Source organism: Melozone crissalis, unplaced genomic scaffold (genome assembly GCF_028551555.1).
Source record: "Melozone crissalis strain CALT ecotype California unplaced genomic scaffold, PUWL_Pcris_2 ptg000009l_1, whole genome shotgun sequence".
Classification (NCBI taxonomy): Eukaryota; Metazoa; Chordata; class Aves; order Passeriformes; family Passerellidae; genus Melozone; species Melozone crissalis.
In genome coordinates, this window is record NW_026535787.1 from 15,747,923 (window position 1) to 15,763,539 (window position 15,617).

At 39.4% G+C, this 15,617-nt stretch overlaps 1 protein-coding gene across 1 annotated transcript in view; it reads left to right on the forward strand.

Annotated features, from left to right (window-relative positions):
* Nucleotides 1–15,617, forward strand: part of UVRAG (UV radiation resistance associated) — an 86,836-nt gene that overhangs the window by 13,260 nt on the left and 57,959 nt on the right. Inside the window, exons 2-6 of the mRNA XM_054270197.1 lie at nucleotides 1,128–1,245; nucleotides 2,673–2,707; nucleotides 4,470–4,631; nucleotides 5,433–5,507; nucleotides 7,663–7,748. Of these exons, the coding sequence (XP_054126172.1) occupies nucleotides 1,128–1,245; nucleotides 2,673–2,707; nucleotides 4,470–4,631; nucleotides 5,433–5,507; nucleotides 7,663–7,748 (476 nt within the window). The remainder of the gene's footprint in view (nucleotides 1–1,127; nucleotides 1,246–2,672; nucleotides 2,708–4,469; nucleotides 4,632–5,432; nucleotides 5,508–7,662; nucleotides 7,749–15,617) is intronic.

Here is a 15,617-nt window from a genome sequence, read left to right on the forward strand (position 1 = left end):
AGTATGTGGAACCATTTGTCAATGTCCCCATTGTAGTGGGTGAGACACTGGTGAGTTGAGAGATGGATTGGGAAAATATTCCACTGAAGGATTTGGTGAGAACTTTATGTATTTGAGTTGGCACTTCACTGAGTGCTGCATTCCTGGGAGGCTGTTTGAAGCATGGGTCTTTGAAGTTACAATAGAAACAGCAGCTAAGCAATGATTTAAGTGTGACAGTTCTGCAAAATTGCTTTGTTAACTAGTTAAGTTTTATAGGAAGTTAATAATGCAAAATATTTGTCAAAGATTAAGGGTGTGATGTCCCTTGAAGCTAAGACCTTAGCCACAGCTATTAAAGCTGTTGGGCACAGAGAGGAGATTGATTTGATCTGATGATTTTCATTCAAGGTGCAGTATTGTAGTAAACCAAGATAATGTTGGAGTTGGATAAAATCACTTAAACTAAATATTTTAGTGACATATCCTCCTGTATTCATTCCAAGGGAAAAGGACTCTCATCAAAGCAGATGGTAACTCACAGTGAAAATCTCAAATTTCACTGTGCCCTTATTTTTCCCTGAAAATCTTGATATGTCTTCCTGATGTATTTTACTTTCATTTAAGGTTGTTAGAGCAGTTTCCAGGATTACCATGAAATCAGGAAGCTTTGTTCAGCCAGTTCCTTATGGCTCTGGATTAGCTGGTGGTTGGTTTGAGCTATTTGTCCATTAATGCTTGTTGAAAATAGCTCTGGCTGGGGAGTGTTTCCAGTGTGATGATGTAAAACATCTGGGTGATGCTGCTGCTGTGTTTGAAGCTGATAGCATCACATTGCTTGGAACTGCTCAAAGAGTCAGGGTGATATAGTTATGTGGGATAAAAATGACGTACAGGACATGAATTAAGAGCAGCTTCTCTTGAATATCAGCGTTGCTGAATCCAAGCTTGTAGGTGCTTATTGCTTGTCCTGTGGCTTTGCAGAATCCTGGCTGTTTACACTTGCTGTCTGACAGAGAAAACTGAGTGTTTGGTGGGATTTTGGTTTTACAACACTGCTTTGGGAATCATTAAAATGCTCTGAAAAAAAAAGAGAAAGGGTAATTTTCAATCTAAGAAAATTTTTTATTTTTTTTCCTTATTTTTAGCGCCGTCTTCGTCATCTTCGGAATATTGCTGCACGTAACATTATTAATAAGAATGGTCACCGTCTCTTGGATACGTACTTCACTCTTCACTTGTGTGGTAAAACCAAGATCTACAAAGGTAAACCAGCCTTGCTATCAACCTTTTTGCTAGTTAATCTTTGAATTGTTATGATATGAATTCTCTTCCTTCCTTTTATGTGGGTCTTGACAACTTTCTGCCATTAGTTGCATCACCTTTGCTAACACTGGAAAAGAGCTCTTTAGTTTCCTCAATTTCATGAAAGCTTTCAGTGTTAGCAGCCAAGGAGGCAAAACAGATGACAGGTTTTTGTAGTCTTTCAAATCACCCTATTTTTGTCATTGTTCTTCCCTGAGTGATGATGTAAGAAATTGGGGACTTCCAAGGGCACATAAAAGTTAAAGCTTTTGGAGCTTTGGTTGCCTTTTGTGGGGAAGAGTGTCCCACTCTGTGCACACCCGTTGTTTTACAGAGCATACATCAGCACATACTGTTGTCAAAGTTTTCAAAAAATAGAATTGTCAGCCAATGACATGAAGCATGCAGGCACCTATTCTAGTTTAGATAACTGTGTTTCAACATTAGATCTCCTCTCTTTCTTGCTTTTCTTTCCCACTACAGTATATAGTTCATTGTGGAGAGATGTTATTAAAAATATGTCTTCATTCTCCTTTTGGTGTGATTGGAGATGAATTTTGATTTTCTCTTAATTTTTATTTTCATCTGGCACAGTGACACATCTGGCATCTTGCCTTGCTTTTTTTACCAAGGTTGGTGTTTTAGAAGGATAAGAATACACACCTTGAGCTTACTGCCTGGACTTTGTTGTGGTTGGTTGAACCTGTCACTGACGACTTTTCCTGCAGTGTTTGGTGTTAGGGACTCTTGCACTTCATCAAAGCTTTATCCCTGGTCTCCACTGGGCAGGGATATTGTACAAAATCTGTATTCCTGCCTCTAGAGCTGTCTAAAGTCTTTTAAGCTCTTGCTTTGACTGGGAAAGCCAAGGTTCATGTGCCAGCAGTTGATAATTCCCATTTAAACACAGGGTTGTTGGCACCTTTGTCAGGTAACTTGGCTGTTTCCTCTCTGAGCACCTGGAACAGGTCATGATTTCTCTACAGGAAAGTGCTGTAATTAATTTATCCAAGCTGCTGTGTTCCAGGAAGAGCAAACCAGTGTGGCAAACCAGTCATTTTGCAAATGTCATCCAAAATCTGTTAACTACCTTGCCATGTTCTTTCCTCAGAAATCAAAGCCTTGTAAAACCTGGGGGTTATCATGGGTATAAAGATGAAACACTAAATTTAAATAATGACTTGTAATAAGTAAGTGTGAAGGAGTAATTTTAGTCAAAACCATGACTGAATTTCAAAGTCTGTCTTATGAATTGGTTACTAATAAACTGGATCCATTAACATTTGTCTTTCTTGATTGTTACTTATTTTGGTTTTTTCTGTTTCAAATACTAAGATTTGTATCGGCGTTTAATCTAAAGGTGGTTTTTTTTACTTATTTTTCTTCAGAATTTTATAAGAGTGAGGTGATCAAGAATTCTCTGGTAAGTTCCTTTAATGTGGAAAAACTGTTTTAAAAGTTGTGTATTTAGTGCAGTATGTTGATTTCTCTGCTGAATACCATAACTGTTTAATGTGTCTTTCCACTGTTTGGTCCTGTTAGGAGCAGTGTGTTCTTCTCCTCCTTTTCAGATTCTTTTTATGAAGGTTAGAAAAGGGAGCTGCTGAGTAGTAGAAATGCTGATTTCTATTAACATCTTCATGTTGTGTAGGAAAACAGCAAGGAACATGTACCTGCCAGATATATACATGTATTCTTTGAAGAGCTAATAGCTGTTAGAAACTGAAGTTTAAAGACATGTTAGATTTTCTAAATTTTTCAATTCAGATGAAGGGACCAGAACTGAACAGTTTATTACAAATGAGAAGGGTAGTAATAGGATAGGAGTAGGATGTTGCAAATGTTGGCTAAGGGAGTTTGAAAACCTGCTGAAGACTTCTTAATACCTGCATTAACAAGGTAGAACTGCTCCATTTATAGCACCCTGGGTAAATGCTTTGAAACCCTCCTGAATGAAGGAAGAGCTGTCTGCTTACTCAAGGCTGCTAACTTATCCAGTTTTTCTTGTTAGGATTTTTAGTTCTGTCTATTCTAAATCAGGAAAAGGTAAAAAAAAAAGGGAGACTAACCACAGGATATAAGAGATGGAATAACAAAAATCTAAATAAAAGATGTTTTAAGGACATCCTAAATAAAACCTGTGGGTATTTGAATGACCTGGTGTTCTTGGGCCTGAATAGCTATGAAATACTTCTTGTTAGGAGGACTTGATTTAATACATTTCTTCTGTAATCCTTACTGGGTAACTTTGCCTTTCCCTTCTTTTCAGAGGCATCCTATTTCAAACTGACTCATTCCAGTTCAGGGATGCTAGAAAAGCTAAGCAGCTTTTCCAAGCTGCTTAAGCACTAGAAGGGAAGGCGAATTCTTTCTTGGGGTGGTGGGTTCCTACCTTTTGTTTTGCAAGAGCTACTGTTTCTGTGTTCAGCAGAGGAGGGAGAGTAATAAATATAAATAAAAGCACTTTCCCATTTCTGCTTTTGGACACCCTGTTGTCTCTTGGCACTAGTAATGTGGGGTTGACTTGGTTTTGTTACAGCTTGGGTCAGTTCTTTAGTTGTTGTTAGAGATGAGTGGAAATTCTTGGAACACATCATCTTTGTATGTCTGAGTTCTGGTGGAATTTGCAGTTTAGCTTAATGTGTGCTGGTTCTGAAAAGCTCCAGGTACAAGTCTGATCTTGTGGAGTAAAGATGAGCTTTTAGTGACAGCATTTGAGGATTGAGCATCAGTCAAGAGGAGAAGAATGTGAACAAATACGTCAGCAAGTTCTGCAAATTTAATTATTGGGGAATATAGCAGCATTTAACTTTGGGAATACATGCTATAGTCTGGTTTTCAGAAGCTGAATTATAACTATGAAAGAAATGCTACTTCCATTTTGAAAGTTCCTTATTTGGTTAAGCTGAATTAGTAATTTCTGAAGTAGATTCTTTGATGTCCTGTAATGGAAGGAAGCAAAACCCATTCACAGTTTCTGAAGTACTTTACAGCATGTACCTTTTAACTGAGAAATTCTCTCTAGCAAACCATGTAAGGAAGCAGCAGAGCTTGAAATGGCTGATGTTCCTAATTCTTAACATTTTTAAAAATCTTTGGGGTAGGCTTTGCTGGTTTCTGAATTGTCAATTTATGGCCTAGTTTCAGCTTGTTTTAACTGTATTTATCCTTCTTTGAATACTTAGAATCCAACATGGAGGAGTCTGGACTTTGGGATAATGCCTGATCATCTTGATACCTCTGTCTCTTGTTTTGTTGTGAGGATCTGGGGTGGCAAGAAGGAACACTTTCAGCTTTTGATTGAATGGAAGGTCAATTTAGATGGGTTAAAGTACTTGGGCCAGCAGGTAATGTGAAAATATTTTTTCTCAACTTTTTCCTTCAGGAAACAAAACATCTGGATGAATTGATATATAGAATGCTGAGAAAGGAAATGAATGTGTTTAAAGATTGTACTTTAAAGTTTGATTACAGATATTCATGTTAGCTTACATCAGAGCTTTAAATCATTAAATCATATAGTGGTTGGGGTTGGAAGAGACCTTAAATATCATCCAGTTCCACCCCCAGCTGTGAGTGGGGACACCTTCCACTAGACCAGGTTGCTCCAAGCCCTACCCATCATGGCCCCCTTCCAGGCATGGGGCAGTCACATCTCCTGTGGGCAACCTGTGCCAGGACCTCACCACCCTCACAGCCAAGAATTTCTTCCAATATCACATCTAACCCTGCCCTCTGGCAGGGACAAGCCATTCCGCCTTGTCCAAGGTCCCTCTCCAGCTCTCTTGGAGCTCCCTGAGCCACTGACAGGGGCTAACAGGAGCCTTCTGTTCTCCACACCAACCTCTTGAGTCTTACCTCTGTTAGTTTCCAGCTATCTTAATTTATTTTTGTCACCTGGAAATGCAGTATAGGAAAGATGCTCTGTCTGGTGTTTCTGAGTTCAAAGTAGAATGGCTGAGCATGGTGACTATTGCTAAAGCTGTGAAGCAAGCAGATTTTCCATGTTAAATGCAGTTTTATGTGAGTTTTTGTGTACTTTTAGAATTACAAGTGATGAAAAACTGCCTTAGACTCTTGGAGCAATTTGGTGTGAAAATTTGCAGCAAGCTGGGTGTAAACTGGTTTGTTTTCTTCCTTCCCTACAGATCCATGCAAGAAACCCAAATGAGATTATTTTTGGTCTCAATGATGGTTATTATGGAGCTTCATTTGAACAGAAGGTAAGGGTGTACTTGTTCTGGTTTGTTGGTACTGGTGACAAACTGAAATTCAATCTGTGAGATTGAGCACCCAAATGTGGAAAAATCAGAACAATAAAATGCTTTGTTTTGAGAAGGAATAGTTTTTTGACATGACAGATACAAACTAATATCTTGCCTTGGTTGCATGGATATCTGTGATGTTTTCAAAAGACTTGAACTGTAGCATTTAGGGTCCAAAAACCCTCTTAGTTACTGGAAATAAGCTTTGACTGTATTCTTTAAGGCAGACATGTCTTTCAGACATAGGACCTATTGAAAGTGATGTGGTTGTTAAGACTCATTTTCATGGCATGTATAAAGCCACAAAGTTTTGATTTTCAGTCTGCAGCCTAGAGTTTGTAGGTCTTTAATGAGAAGTTATTTATTTGCTCATTCTGCACCTGTTTTACCCCATGGGTTTTTTTCTCAAGAATCCACTGTAGTATTTGTGCCTCTCCATCCAATATTGTCTCTATTATTACCTCATTGATGATGAGGAGTTTTAAACTTACCTGTTGTAAATAGTGCCTCTGACAGTTTTTTTTTTTTAATCCTCAATTGTTGGTGGCAGTACTGTGGTCCAGATAGGTTGTGTGGTTGGAGTGGAAATGACTCCCTGACACACAGCTGCAGTTTCTGCATTCAGTTTTCCTGAAGCAGGATGCAGTTGTTTTTCAAGATTTCAGTACTGACAGCCTGGGCCTGAATTCAAAGATGAGAACATTGTCTTTTTTTTCTGATTGTTGTCAGGACTTGTTCCCTAGCTCATAAGGTTTAAAGGTACTTCTTGGTTTTGGTTATAGAATCATTTCATAGAATTGTTTGGGTTGCAAGGGATCTTCAAGACCATCTCATTTCATCCCCCTGTCATGGGCAGGGACACCTCCCACTAGATCAGGTTGCTCCAAGCCCCATCCAACCTAGCCTTGAACACTTCCAAGGAAAGGGCATGGTGATGATGGTAACTTGTACATTTTCAGTTTTCCACCATCCTAGTTCTTTCAGACAGACATTAAGATGTTTTTAGTTTGGTATTTTTTAAATGGAGAGATGTCTGGATTTCAGCATTTAGCATCCAGTGTCTTGGGTATGAAAATGAGGAGCTGAGAGAGCTGCTGGGATGGTGCCTCTGCAGCAGTAGGATGGTGCTACACAGTGTGTAGATCTGAGGATTATTTAGATGGAACCATATTTTTGATGGAAAGGAATGTCTGCTGTGTGGCCTATGGTTAACACAATTGTGTCAGGAGATGTTGATGTTTATCTCTGAATTTCAACATCTTCTGTATGGAGACAGACTTTTGTTGGGGCAGCAAAGACTCTTTAGGCAGGGATTGTGGTACTCAGAATCCCCCTCTATCTGTTGGAAAGCTGCCTGATCACAGGTATGAGATAGGGCTGCTTTTTACTTTAAAGTGCCTTTTTTCCCTGCAATCCACAATCTTTCTGACAGTGCTGACAGTGGCTTGACCTGCTTAAAATTTACTTTATCATGTAAAGCAACATTTCTAAGTTTGCAGCTTTTCTAGGAATTTGTATGACACTGCCTGATATGGAAAAGCTCAATATCTGGCATTTGCAGCATGAGGAATTGCTGGTTTTCTCTTACTGTTTTGATACCTTTTGAGCAGAATGGATACTCTGATCTCTTAAAAGAACAACCTTACCTCATTCTTACTTTGTAACTTCCAGAAACTTGTTCATTCAAAACTGAGATTACTTTGATCTTTTCGTGTGTTACAGCACAGATAAAGGATGGAGCTTTATCTCATGTTCATGTAATTCTCTTTCACATGACTGAGGGGGCTCTCAGGTCTGAAGGTGAAGAATGGCAGTGCTGTCAGTTGCATTTTTCCGTGTTTCTATGCATAAAATTCAGACAGTTATGGTTTATAAAGTTCAAGAAAACACACTATGTGCTAGAACATAGATAAACTGATATTTTTATTCCTTTATAGGTAAGTGACGATATTGCCACCTTAAATTGTTTCCACCTACCATAGATAAAACATGTGTAAAGATAGATTTAAAATACATTAAATGCCAAATCATTTATTCTACTAAAAGTGTATGCTCTTACTCAAGATGGGTTTTTTAAAATTTTTTTAAAGTAATATTCCTTCTTTTCCTCAAGGATCACTCAGGTACCCTGAAGAACAGTCTTCTCCAGGTGGATCAGAACTGTGTTCGTAACTCTTACGATGTCTTCTCTTTGCTTAGGTGAGGTTTTTGATAGTATTTTGTGTAGCTGTTGTAACTTCTGCAGTGTCTGTGTGGGAGGAATCTTTCCAAATATTAAAAAACCCCAACATTCTGCTATGGAGTGTGCAAAGGAGATATCCAGGTTGTGCCAGTATACTCGTGTGGTGAGGAGCTGGGCTGTGGTGTGTGTGTGTGTTCAGTGGTGGTCGCTGGGCTTCTGTTGTGTAGATGCTTGAGTCTCTGAACCAGGACTGACTGTGGAGCTGGACATGCCTTGTGAATGTCAAAATCATGGAGTTTCTTTGTTGGAAAGTTTCTGTGGAAAGCCTCTACTTTGTTCTCAATAGCAATAATTTTTTTTTAAATACATGAGAACACAGTCAGACCCAGCTACTCCAACACAGATGTGGACTAAGAAAGGTACAGTGTATTTTTTGCTTTTGGGTGGCTAATTAAATATCTGTGGTGATAAAAAACATAAAGTGCTAGTATTAAGTTAAACAAGATGTCCTTTTTCAGATCTGTTTTAATTATAGTAGTTCAAAAATATTAGTTATGAAAAGGTATAATTGTGGTCTACCACTATCAGTAAGTTGGTTTTGAGGAATCTCTATTTAAATGGCGTTTTACAAGACAAGCCAATAACTTCTGCAGTAAAGGAAGTTTCCTTCATGTGCTATGAAGGAAACCCTTGAACAGGAAATGCTTAATATGCTTTCAAAAGTCTGTGTAAACATTTGACTTTTTAAATCAGTTGTGCAAGTTAAATCCATTTGACAGTGTTGACAGTAGGTGTCAGTGTTGCCTGTCTGGAGAGAGAGGAAAAGTCAGCTTAGGTTGCCTATTCAGATGTCCTTATTTAAGCTCTCTTAAAATTTAGCTGTTCTCTTTCTTGATTCTGTAAAGCATATTTAAACTGAAGGCTGCTTTCTAAATGTTTGTTTTCTGTGCTTTCAGTGGGAATCAACCAGGGGGCGTATTAGGATGTTCTGATTACATTTTGGCACAGTCCACTAAAAGAGAACTTGTACTAGCTGACATTAACTCTTTGTTAGACAGAAAAAGGAAAGCATGTGCAGTGTACCCTGATTACTTCATTCAGGAGTGTTTTTCATGTTTTGTGTACACCTCTATATATGAAGACAAGTGCAGAAAAAAGACTCACTATGGTCATGAGCTTGACCCCTGTCTAGCTCTGTGTAATTGATCTGTAATCCTTCTTCTGAGCATGCCTGACTGTTTTTCCTCAGGCTGACAAGAAATTAAGATGTCAGCTGTGATAAAGTTCACCTTGTTGAATGACCAGTGCTGTTTTGAGCCCTGACTACTGGAGCCTCTCTCTTTTGGGGATGTGAGAGTACAGGCTCAAGTCTCTCATAGTGCCTAGGCATGCTGTTGAGTTTAATTTCTATTAAGTTTTGTCTCTGAGCTGAGAAATTCTCCTTTTCTATTTTGTCCCAAAAGGAACAGTGTTTTCCAAGCCTCAGAACCAGGCCTGCTGCTTATTGTGTTTTAGTGGATTCTGCATACCATATCAAGGGGTTTACATTGCATTGTTCAGTTCCAGCAGAAGTTAGAAGCTGTAATTTGTGACTCTGCCTAGGTGTCATCTTTGTCTGATTTCTCTGTAGTTAGGGAAGTTAATCAGGAACTAAGCAGAGTCATCTGTGTAGTTTAGAATCCTTTCTATTCCCTCTCACATTAACTCTGTTTGCATTTTCTATACTGCTGCTTAGCTTTGATATCAAGCTGAAAAGCCTGGTGATGATGTTTGTTTAAAACAATCTCTAGTCACTTTTTGTTAGGTGTCCTTTTTCTCCTACCACGCAGTTTGGTTTGCCACCTCCTCCAGCAGTCCATGCTTAAATAGCCAGCCCATGAACTCTTCCCAAAGATAGTTTGTATGAGTGTGTTCCTCTTTGAACAAAAGAGAGAGATGGGCATAATTTGAGTTATGATTCATTAGATAGGATGTGTCTAATGTCTTGGGAGGTGTTTTGGTTTGAAAAGACAAGTGTCTGCTAAGGAAGGCAGGAGCCTCACTTGAAACAGAAAATGCAAACCTTCTCCCTCCAAATTATTAGAATTTTGAAATTAAGGGGATCTTAGGCAAAGGTATGGGAGTAGAATAACAGTTATTTATTAGGAAAAAAATTAAAAATTAAAATAAAAATATAAAAATAAAAATGCAGTAATACAAAACAACACTGACAGAGTCAGAATACAGCCTGACACTCTGTGGGTCAGGGTGTTGGTAGCAGTCTGATTAAATGGTGGCTGCAGTCCTCCTGGAGTGTCCGGTGTGGTTCTGTTGGAGCAGTGATCCTGTAGAAGGGTGTAGTTTCCCTCTGAAGATCCAGTGGTGGTGTAGATGGGCCTGGTCTTCCTCTGGGAATCCAGTGGAAAAAGGTTGCTTGTGGTATTCCAAGTCTCGGATTATATCCAGTCAGGAATGCTTGGCTCCTCCCCCTGGGCAGAGCATCTCACAATGGGATGCTGTAATTTTATCAGCCATGCAGTGACACTCAATGCCCCATTAACAGAAGATCTCTCCCAGAGGGAGGATTGGTAGTGGAAGAGATAAAGAAACACTGCCCCACCTGCTTTTAACAGGTGGCCCAATTAACAGCAGAAACTGCCCCACATCTAGCAGATGGCAATAGAATACACACCCCCAGCCACATCTTGCATTTGCAACTTAAGACAGGAGGAAATGAGTTGCTCTCTTCCTTCTTCTTTCCATTGGCTGTAAAGAGAATACTGAGGTGTCCACACCATAAAGATTTGCATCTGGTCACATAAATCCCATGTTTTGAAGAGTTTCTCATGATAAGATATTTGTTTGTAATAAAAATTCACAGGCTGCACATGTGGTTTCCTAATGTTTTCACAATAAATGTGGATATTAAGAACAGCTTGTACTGGATTTATTTAAACTTTTACAAAAGGAAGCAAATCTTGGTGACAGTGGCATCTGAGTCCCAGTTTTGTTGATACTGTGCTGCCAGATGTGGCAAAGCCACTGATAGCCAAAATGGAGACAACTGGTTCTAGCTCATCCCCCAGCTCCTGGCTGCACTGTGAGAACTTCTGTGATTGATCTGTGTTTCAGAACTGCTTTTGGGGGAAGATGTGATGTAGTTTTTTTCCTCAGAAGTGAATAGTTCAAATTTATGAAGCTTGTGAATTGACCTTAATGAAAAGTGTATGCTTGGCTCAAATTGATTAATAAAATTAATTGGGAATGACAGAGTGTGTGAACAATAGAAATTTTTTTGTGCATTGGATTAAAGTAGTGCTTGTGTTCAGATGCTGAGTGACGTGGATTTATAAGTCAGTTAAACAAGAGGAAAAAGTGAAATGTTCAGCCAACTCCTCTTTACACAAAGAACATTTCAGCACCTCTGCAGCTCATGGCCCTTCTTGTTCTGGGACCAGGGACAATATCCTCAGGCAAACATGGTGTTGCTTGGAAGTTGTTTGCCATAAGAAAGTGACAAATGTTCTTCCAGCCATTTGCTTTAAAAGGGCTAACTAACAAGAATTCACCATATCAACTGGAAAGCTCCAATTTTGAGGTTTTTATTTCTTGTCATATTTTCTGAAAAAAGATAATTTAAAGACTTTCTAAACATTATGTTGCTGATAGTAATGGGTTATACAGTAAAAACTTTCACACAGCACTCAGGATGGGCCAAATTCATCTGAGGTCATGTTCTGGACATGTCTCAATAATCAAGTTCTGAGCACGTTTGCGGCACTAATGGGAATAGGTTTAAATTTAGGATTCTCTTGGTTTTCTAGCCTTTTTTTTCCTAAAGCTTTGAAAAATAGACATGTAGTATTAAGTAGTGTTGGGAAGATGAGATCACTAAAGAAAGGGCTTAAAATGCTATGTAATAAAATTTTACTTCAATGTCTAAATCCAAAAATTAATATAGTGTATTCTGCAACTGCTTTTTTGTTTTGTTGTGACACAGAGCAATTGGTTTGTGTCTCTAAATATGTGACTGCCTGAAATCCTCGCATATTCTTCCTGAAGACAAAGAGGACTCTAAGAACTAGTGAAAATCTGCCCCTTTGAAGTTTTGCTTCCAGCAGTTTTTATTACTCCATTCAAAACTGCTGTCTCTATGGCTTAACTGTTCTTCAGCAGATGGCATGGTGTGTTTGTGGTGGTTAGTCAGCTACTTCGTGCAGATTGAAGACATTTTGCTTGTGTTTTTGCTTTAAAAAAGTGTTCTTTTGCAACAAAACCAACAACAGAATTTAACATTGGCATCATTTGAGTGCTGGGCTGGGTAAAAAGACTAGCTACAGGCAGCTGCTTAGGATTATTAGTGTCTAATCTGGCAGAATTTGATTTGAATGATACTTGTGGGTATTTATCTCTTATAGGGCAGGAGTATGCTTCAAGTGACAGAGTTTGCTTCAGGGTTTGCCATCTGTAATATAATTGTTCACTTAAAGAAGAGTGCATGTCTCATCATTGAAGAGATATTATTTAAGAATACAAATATTGGTAGTGTTTGTCTGTGATCTGGAACTGAGATGTTCATAAAATCACCTTCTAGTGACCATGGCTAAAACATGTTGATGTGATAGAAAATTAGCTTTTGTTTAGCTCTGCTTAATTTAGGGAAGATGGTTTTAAACAGCTATTTTGCTTTTGTTTAAAATCTTCCATCTTTATTAACAGTTTTATTGAACAAACAGAACTTGATCTTTGAAACTAGAAATTAAGACAAAATATATGGTCAATGTAGGCTGCTGTGGAGCTGAAAAACTTATTAGTAGCTCCTCAGTTTCTCTGAGACTGCAGTCCCTGGGTTTGCATATGCCAAATCTATATGTAATACCTTTGTGCAGCTATTTTTAACACATGAAAATAATGCTGAAAGTGAAACAGTTTTTCATAAGCTCTGAGTAGGGAATGGTAGAGCAGCACAAGGGCTTTGTGGGCTTAGGCTGCTCAGTGCTGAGGTGTATCTCGGGTACATTGACTTGACTTGTGTTAACCAGCCCATCTTGAACAGAGTCAGTGTCCTGTCTGCCAGGAGCTCAGCCAGACTTTGCTGTTGTATGGTTGATTTAAGCAGCAGTTCCCAACTTTAGGCTTCCAGTTGTTTAGTGGGGTGAAAAGGAGGGAAGGCAGGAAGACGTGTTCTCATCACTGGTTGTGGTGTTGAAAGAGTAGCACAGCATCTGATAAATCCAGATGTGAGCCATGCAAAGCTGTACTGCCTTTTGAACTTCCCTGAAGTTCCTCTACTTCTATCTTCATCCCCATGAAAGAAGTGAACCCAATGGAGCTAGGAAGTAGGTGGGACTACATGGAAAAGAGTTGCTTTTTGCTACCCTATTCTTTGTGGCATGCTGGTAGCTGCATAGAGATAAGGACAGGCAGAAAACATCTAGTTAAATTTTAGAAGATGCACTGATAATTGTCTCCTGTTTCTAGCTTTTCTCTTTGCTGTCCTTTACTCGAGAGGGGTCCCAACTCAGCTGTGACCAAAACCTCTTTAAACATTGGAGTTATGGATGTTCACATGGTGGAACAGTCACCATCTTTTTGTAGCACGTGAATGGCTCAGGAAAGGTGATCACTAATAAATAACCTGACACTTTTGCAGTGCCTTGCCCTGGCTTTTTCTGAGTATCTTGGCAATCCCATTGCAGACTTTTGGACTTCAATGTTGCTGCTGCTGCTGCCATCATCTTCTCCTAGTTGATGCAGAAATACACCATCTTAAGTGTGATAAAGGTTGTAGGATTCCTCTTACTTGCTCTTAAATGACCAAGTTCCTCTGCTCAAACATCCATTTGCTAGTGATAAACGTTGGGGGGGGTTGTGAGGGCCAGGTTTGATTTTTCTAAACAGGAAAGATTTGCGTCTGGAAGACTTGGCACTTTGTGCCTAATAGGCAGCCAAGACCAGGCAGGCATCCCCCCTTGGCTTTGGACAGGCAAATCCAGGAGGCCTAAGGCCAAGATGAATAAATAGTAGTTGGAATCAGACCTCTAGAGCGCCTCTGTATGCTTAATTAAGCAGTACTGAAATGGATGAACAGTTTAACAAGTGTGATTCTTCTTGGCCTGAAAACTTAGTGGGTTGGAATTGTGCTGTGGAGGCTTCCTGAAAAGTAGCAATGGAGATAAAAACTCAGATCTGATTTTTTTTTTTCTATCTTGATAGGTTCCTTAGGGATTTTTATTGGTGGCATCAGACTTTTGGACAAGTCTCTTCCCATGCATTTTACCTCTATGGTGCTGAGCTGTATGGGAGCTGATGCTACTCAGCCATTAGAACAATAAACTTACAAGCCTGCCTTTTGCCAAAATCTGTAGCAGAGAGTAGCATGGGTCATAGCAAGTTGAAACAGTCCATGAAGCATAAGAGCAGCACGTGTTTAAGTCTGCTGCTGCTCTGATCTTCAGTTTTCCTAATAAGCCATATGCAATAAGCTACCCCTGCAGTGGCACATTTTTAGCTTTGATATATTGCTAGCTCTTGGTCAAGTTTTGTTTGAAAGCACTTTTGAGAGGAATTACACAAAGTTGTGCAGGGCTTAGCAAAAGTAGCTTTGTTATGCCTCTTTATTTGTGACAGTGTGTAAAAGATGGTATTAATGAAGCAATACTGAGAAGTCAGAACCCAGTCTTTTTTCTGGCTCTGGAGGAAAAACCAGCATGTTGTAGAATTGTTCAATAGTTTGGGTTCAGAGGAACCTTTAAAGATCATCTTGCCTGCCTGCCATGGCAGACCAGGTTGCTCCAAGTCCCATCCAACCTGGCCTTGAACACTTCCAGGGATGGGGCACCTACTATCACCTTGTGCCAGTGTTTCACCATCCTCATTGCAGAAAATGTCTTCCTTATCTTTAATCTAAATAGCAAACTGTCACCAAAGGAGAATCTAAGTATTTACTGATGGATACCTGAAAGTTTTTAAGAAGGAGAACTGTGTGAACATCAGGACTGTTTATTTTTTTACACCTTTTTCCTGCATGTGGCCATGAGAATGGTGCTTTGAGTTGCTTTCTCTCTCAGCCTGGGCAAAGATTTAGGTGAATGCAATCATGTCTCTAAAATCCTCAGAACTATGCAACCACACCAGGGAAAGTCAAGGCAAAATTTTGACTGAGAACAAATTAAAGAGAGTTAAAGATCTTCTTGTGGGTAAAATGCTCTAATAAATTTGCTCATTAAAGCAGGGCAGGACAGGAGGTGCATGGGTGTCCAAGAAGCTGCAGAACTCTGAGGAAAGCATTATGACCATCCCTGTTAGGTGAGGATTTTCACTACCATAGCTGCAGAATTCTGCTTCCCTTGGAAGAAGACTCAGATTTGAATTTGGAGGTGGCTTCCAGGAGGAAAGTGCAGCAGTATGCAGCTTTGAAACGTGAGTCACCTGAATATTGGCTGGTGTTCCACCTCCTTCCTCCATTCCATAAGCCTGTGCTCTGCTGTCACAAGCACTTTATCAGTTGTGTGGCCTTGAGTGGAAGAACACAATCAAGTGGAGAGCACCTGGTCTCTTTTGGGTGGAGCCTGGAACACATTCAGTCTGAATTTGTGCAGCTTCCTTTTCAGTTGTTTGGTGAATCCCAGTCTTAGGCTTGCTCACTGTCTCAGAGTGAGATTTGAAACTTCTGTGACGATTTGTAAGGAAATGCCTGTTGAGTTATTCTGGTGTTACTGTCCACCTGGCAGGAGTCATCTTGACGTGTTTATGCACTTTAGAAATTTGATTTACATCTAATTTACCTTTTTTACTAAATACAGTGTCTTGAATATGATTGTGTGCTCTGGCAGCAAGGTTTCTGTAATCACAAACTGAGAACAAAAAGAAGCCTCCTTTGTAATTTGCCACATTAGTTTTTTGAA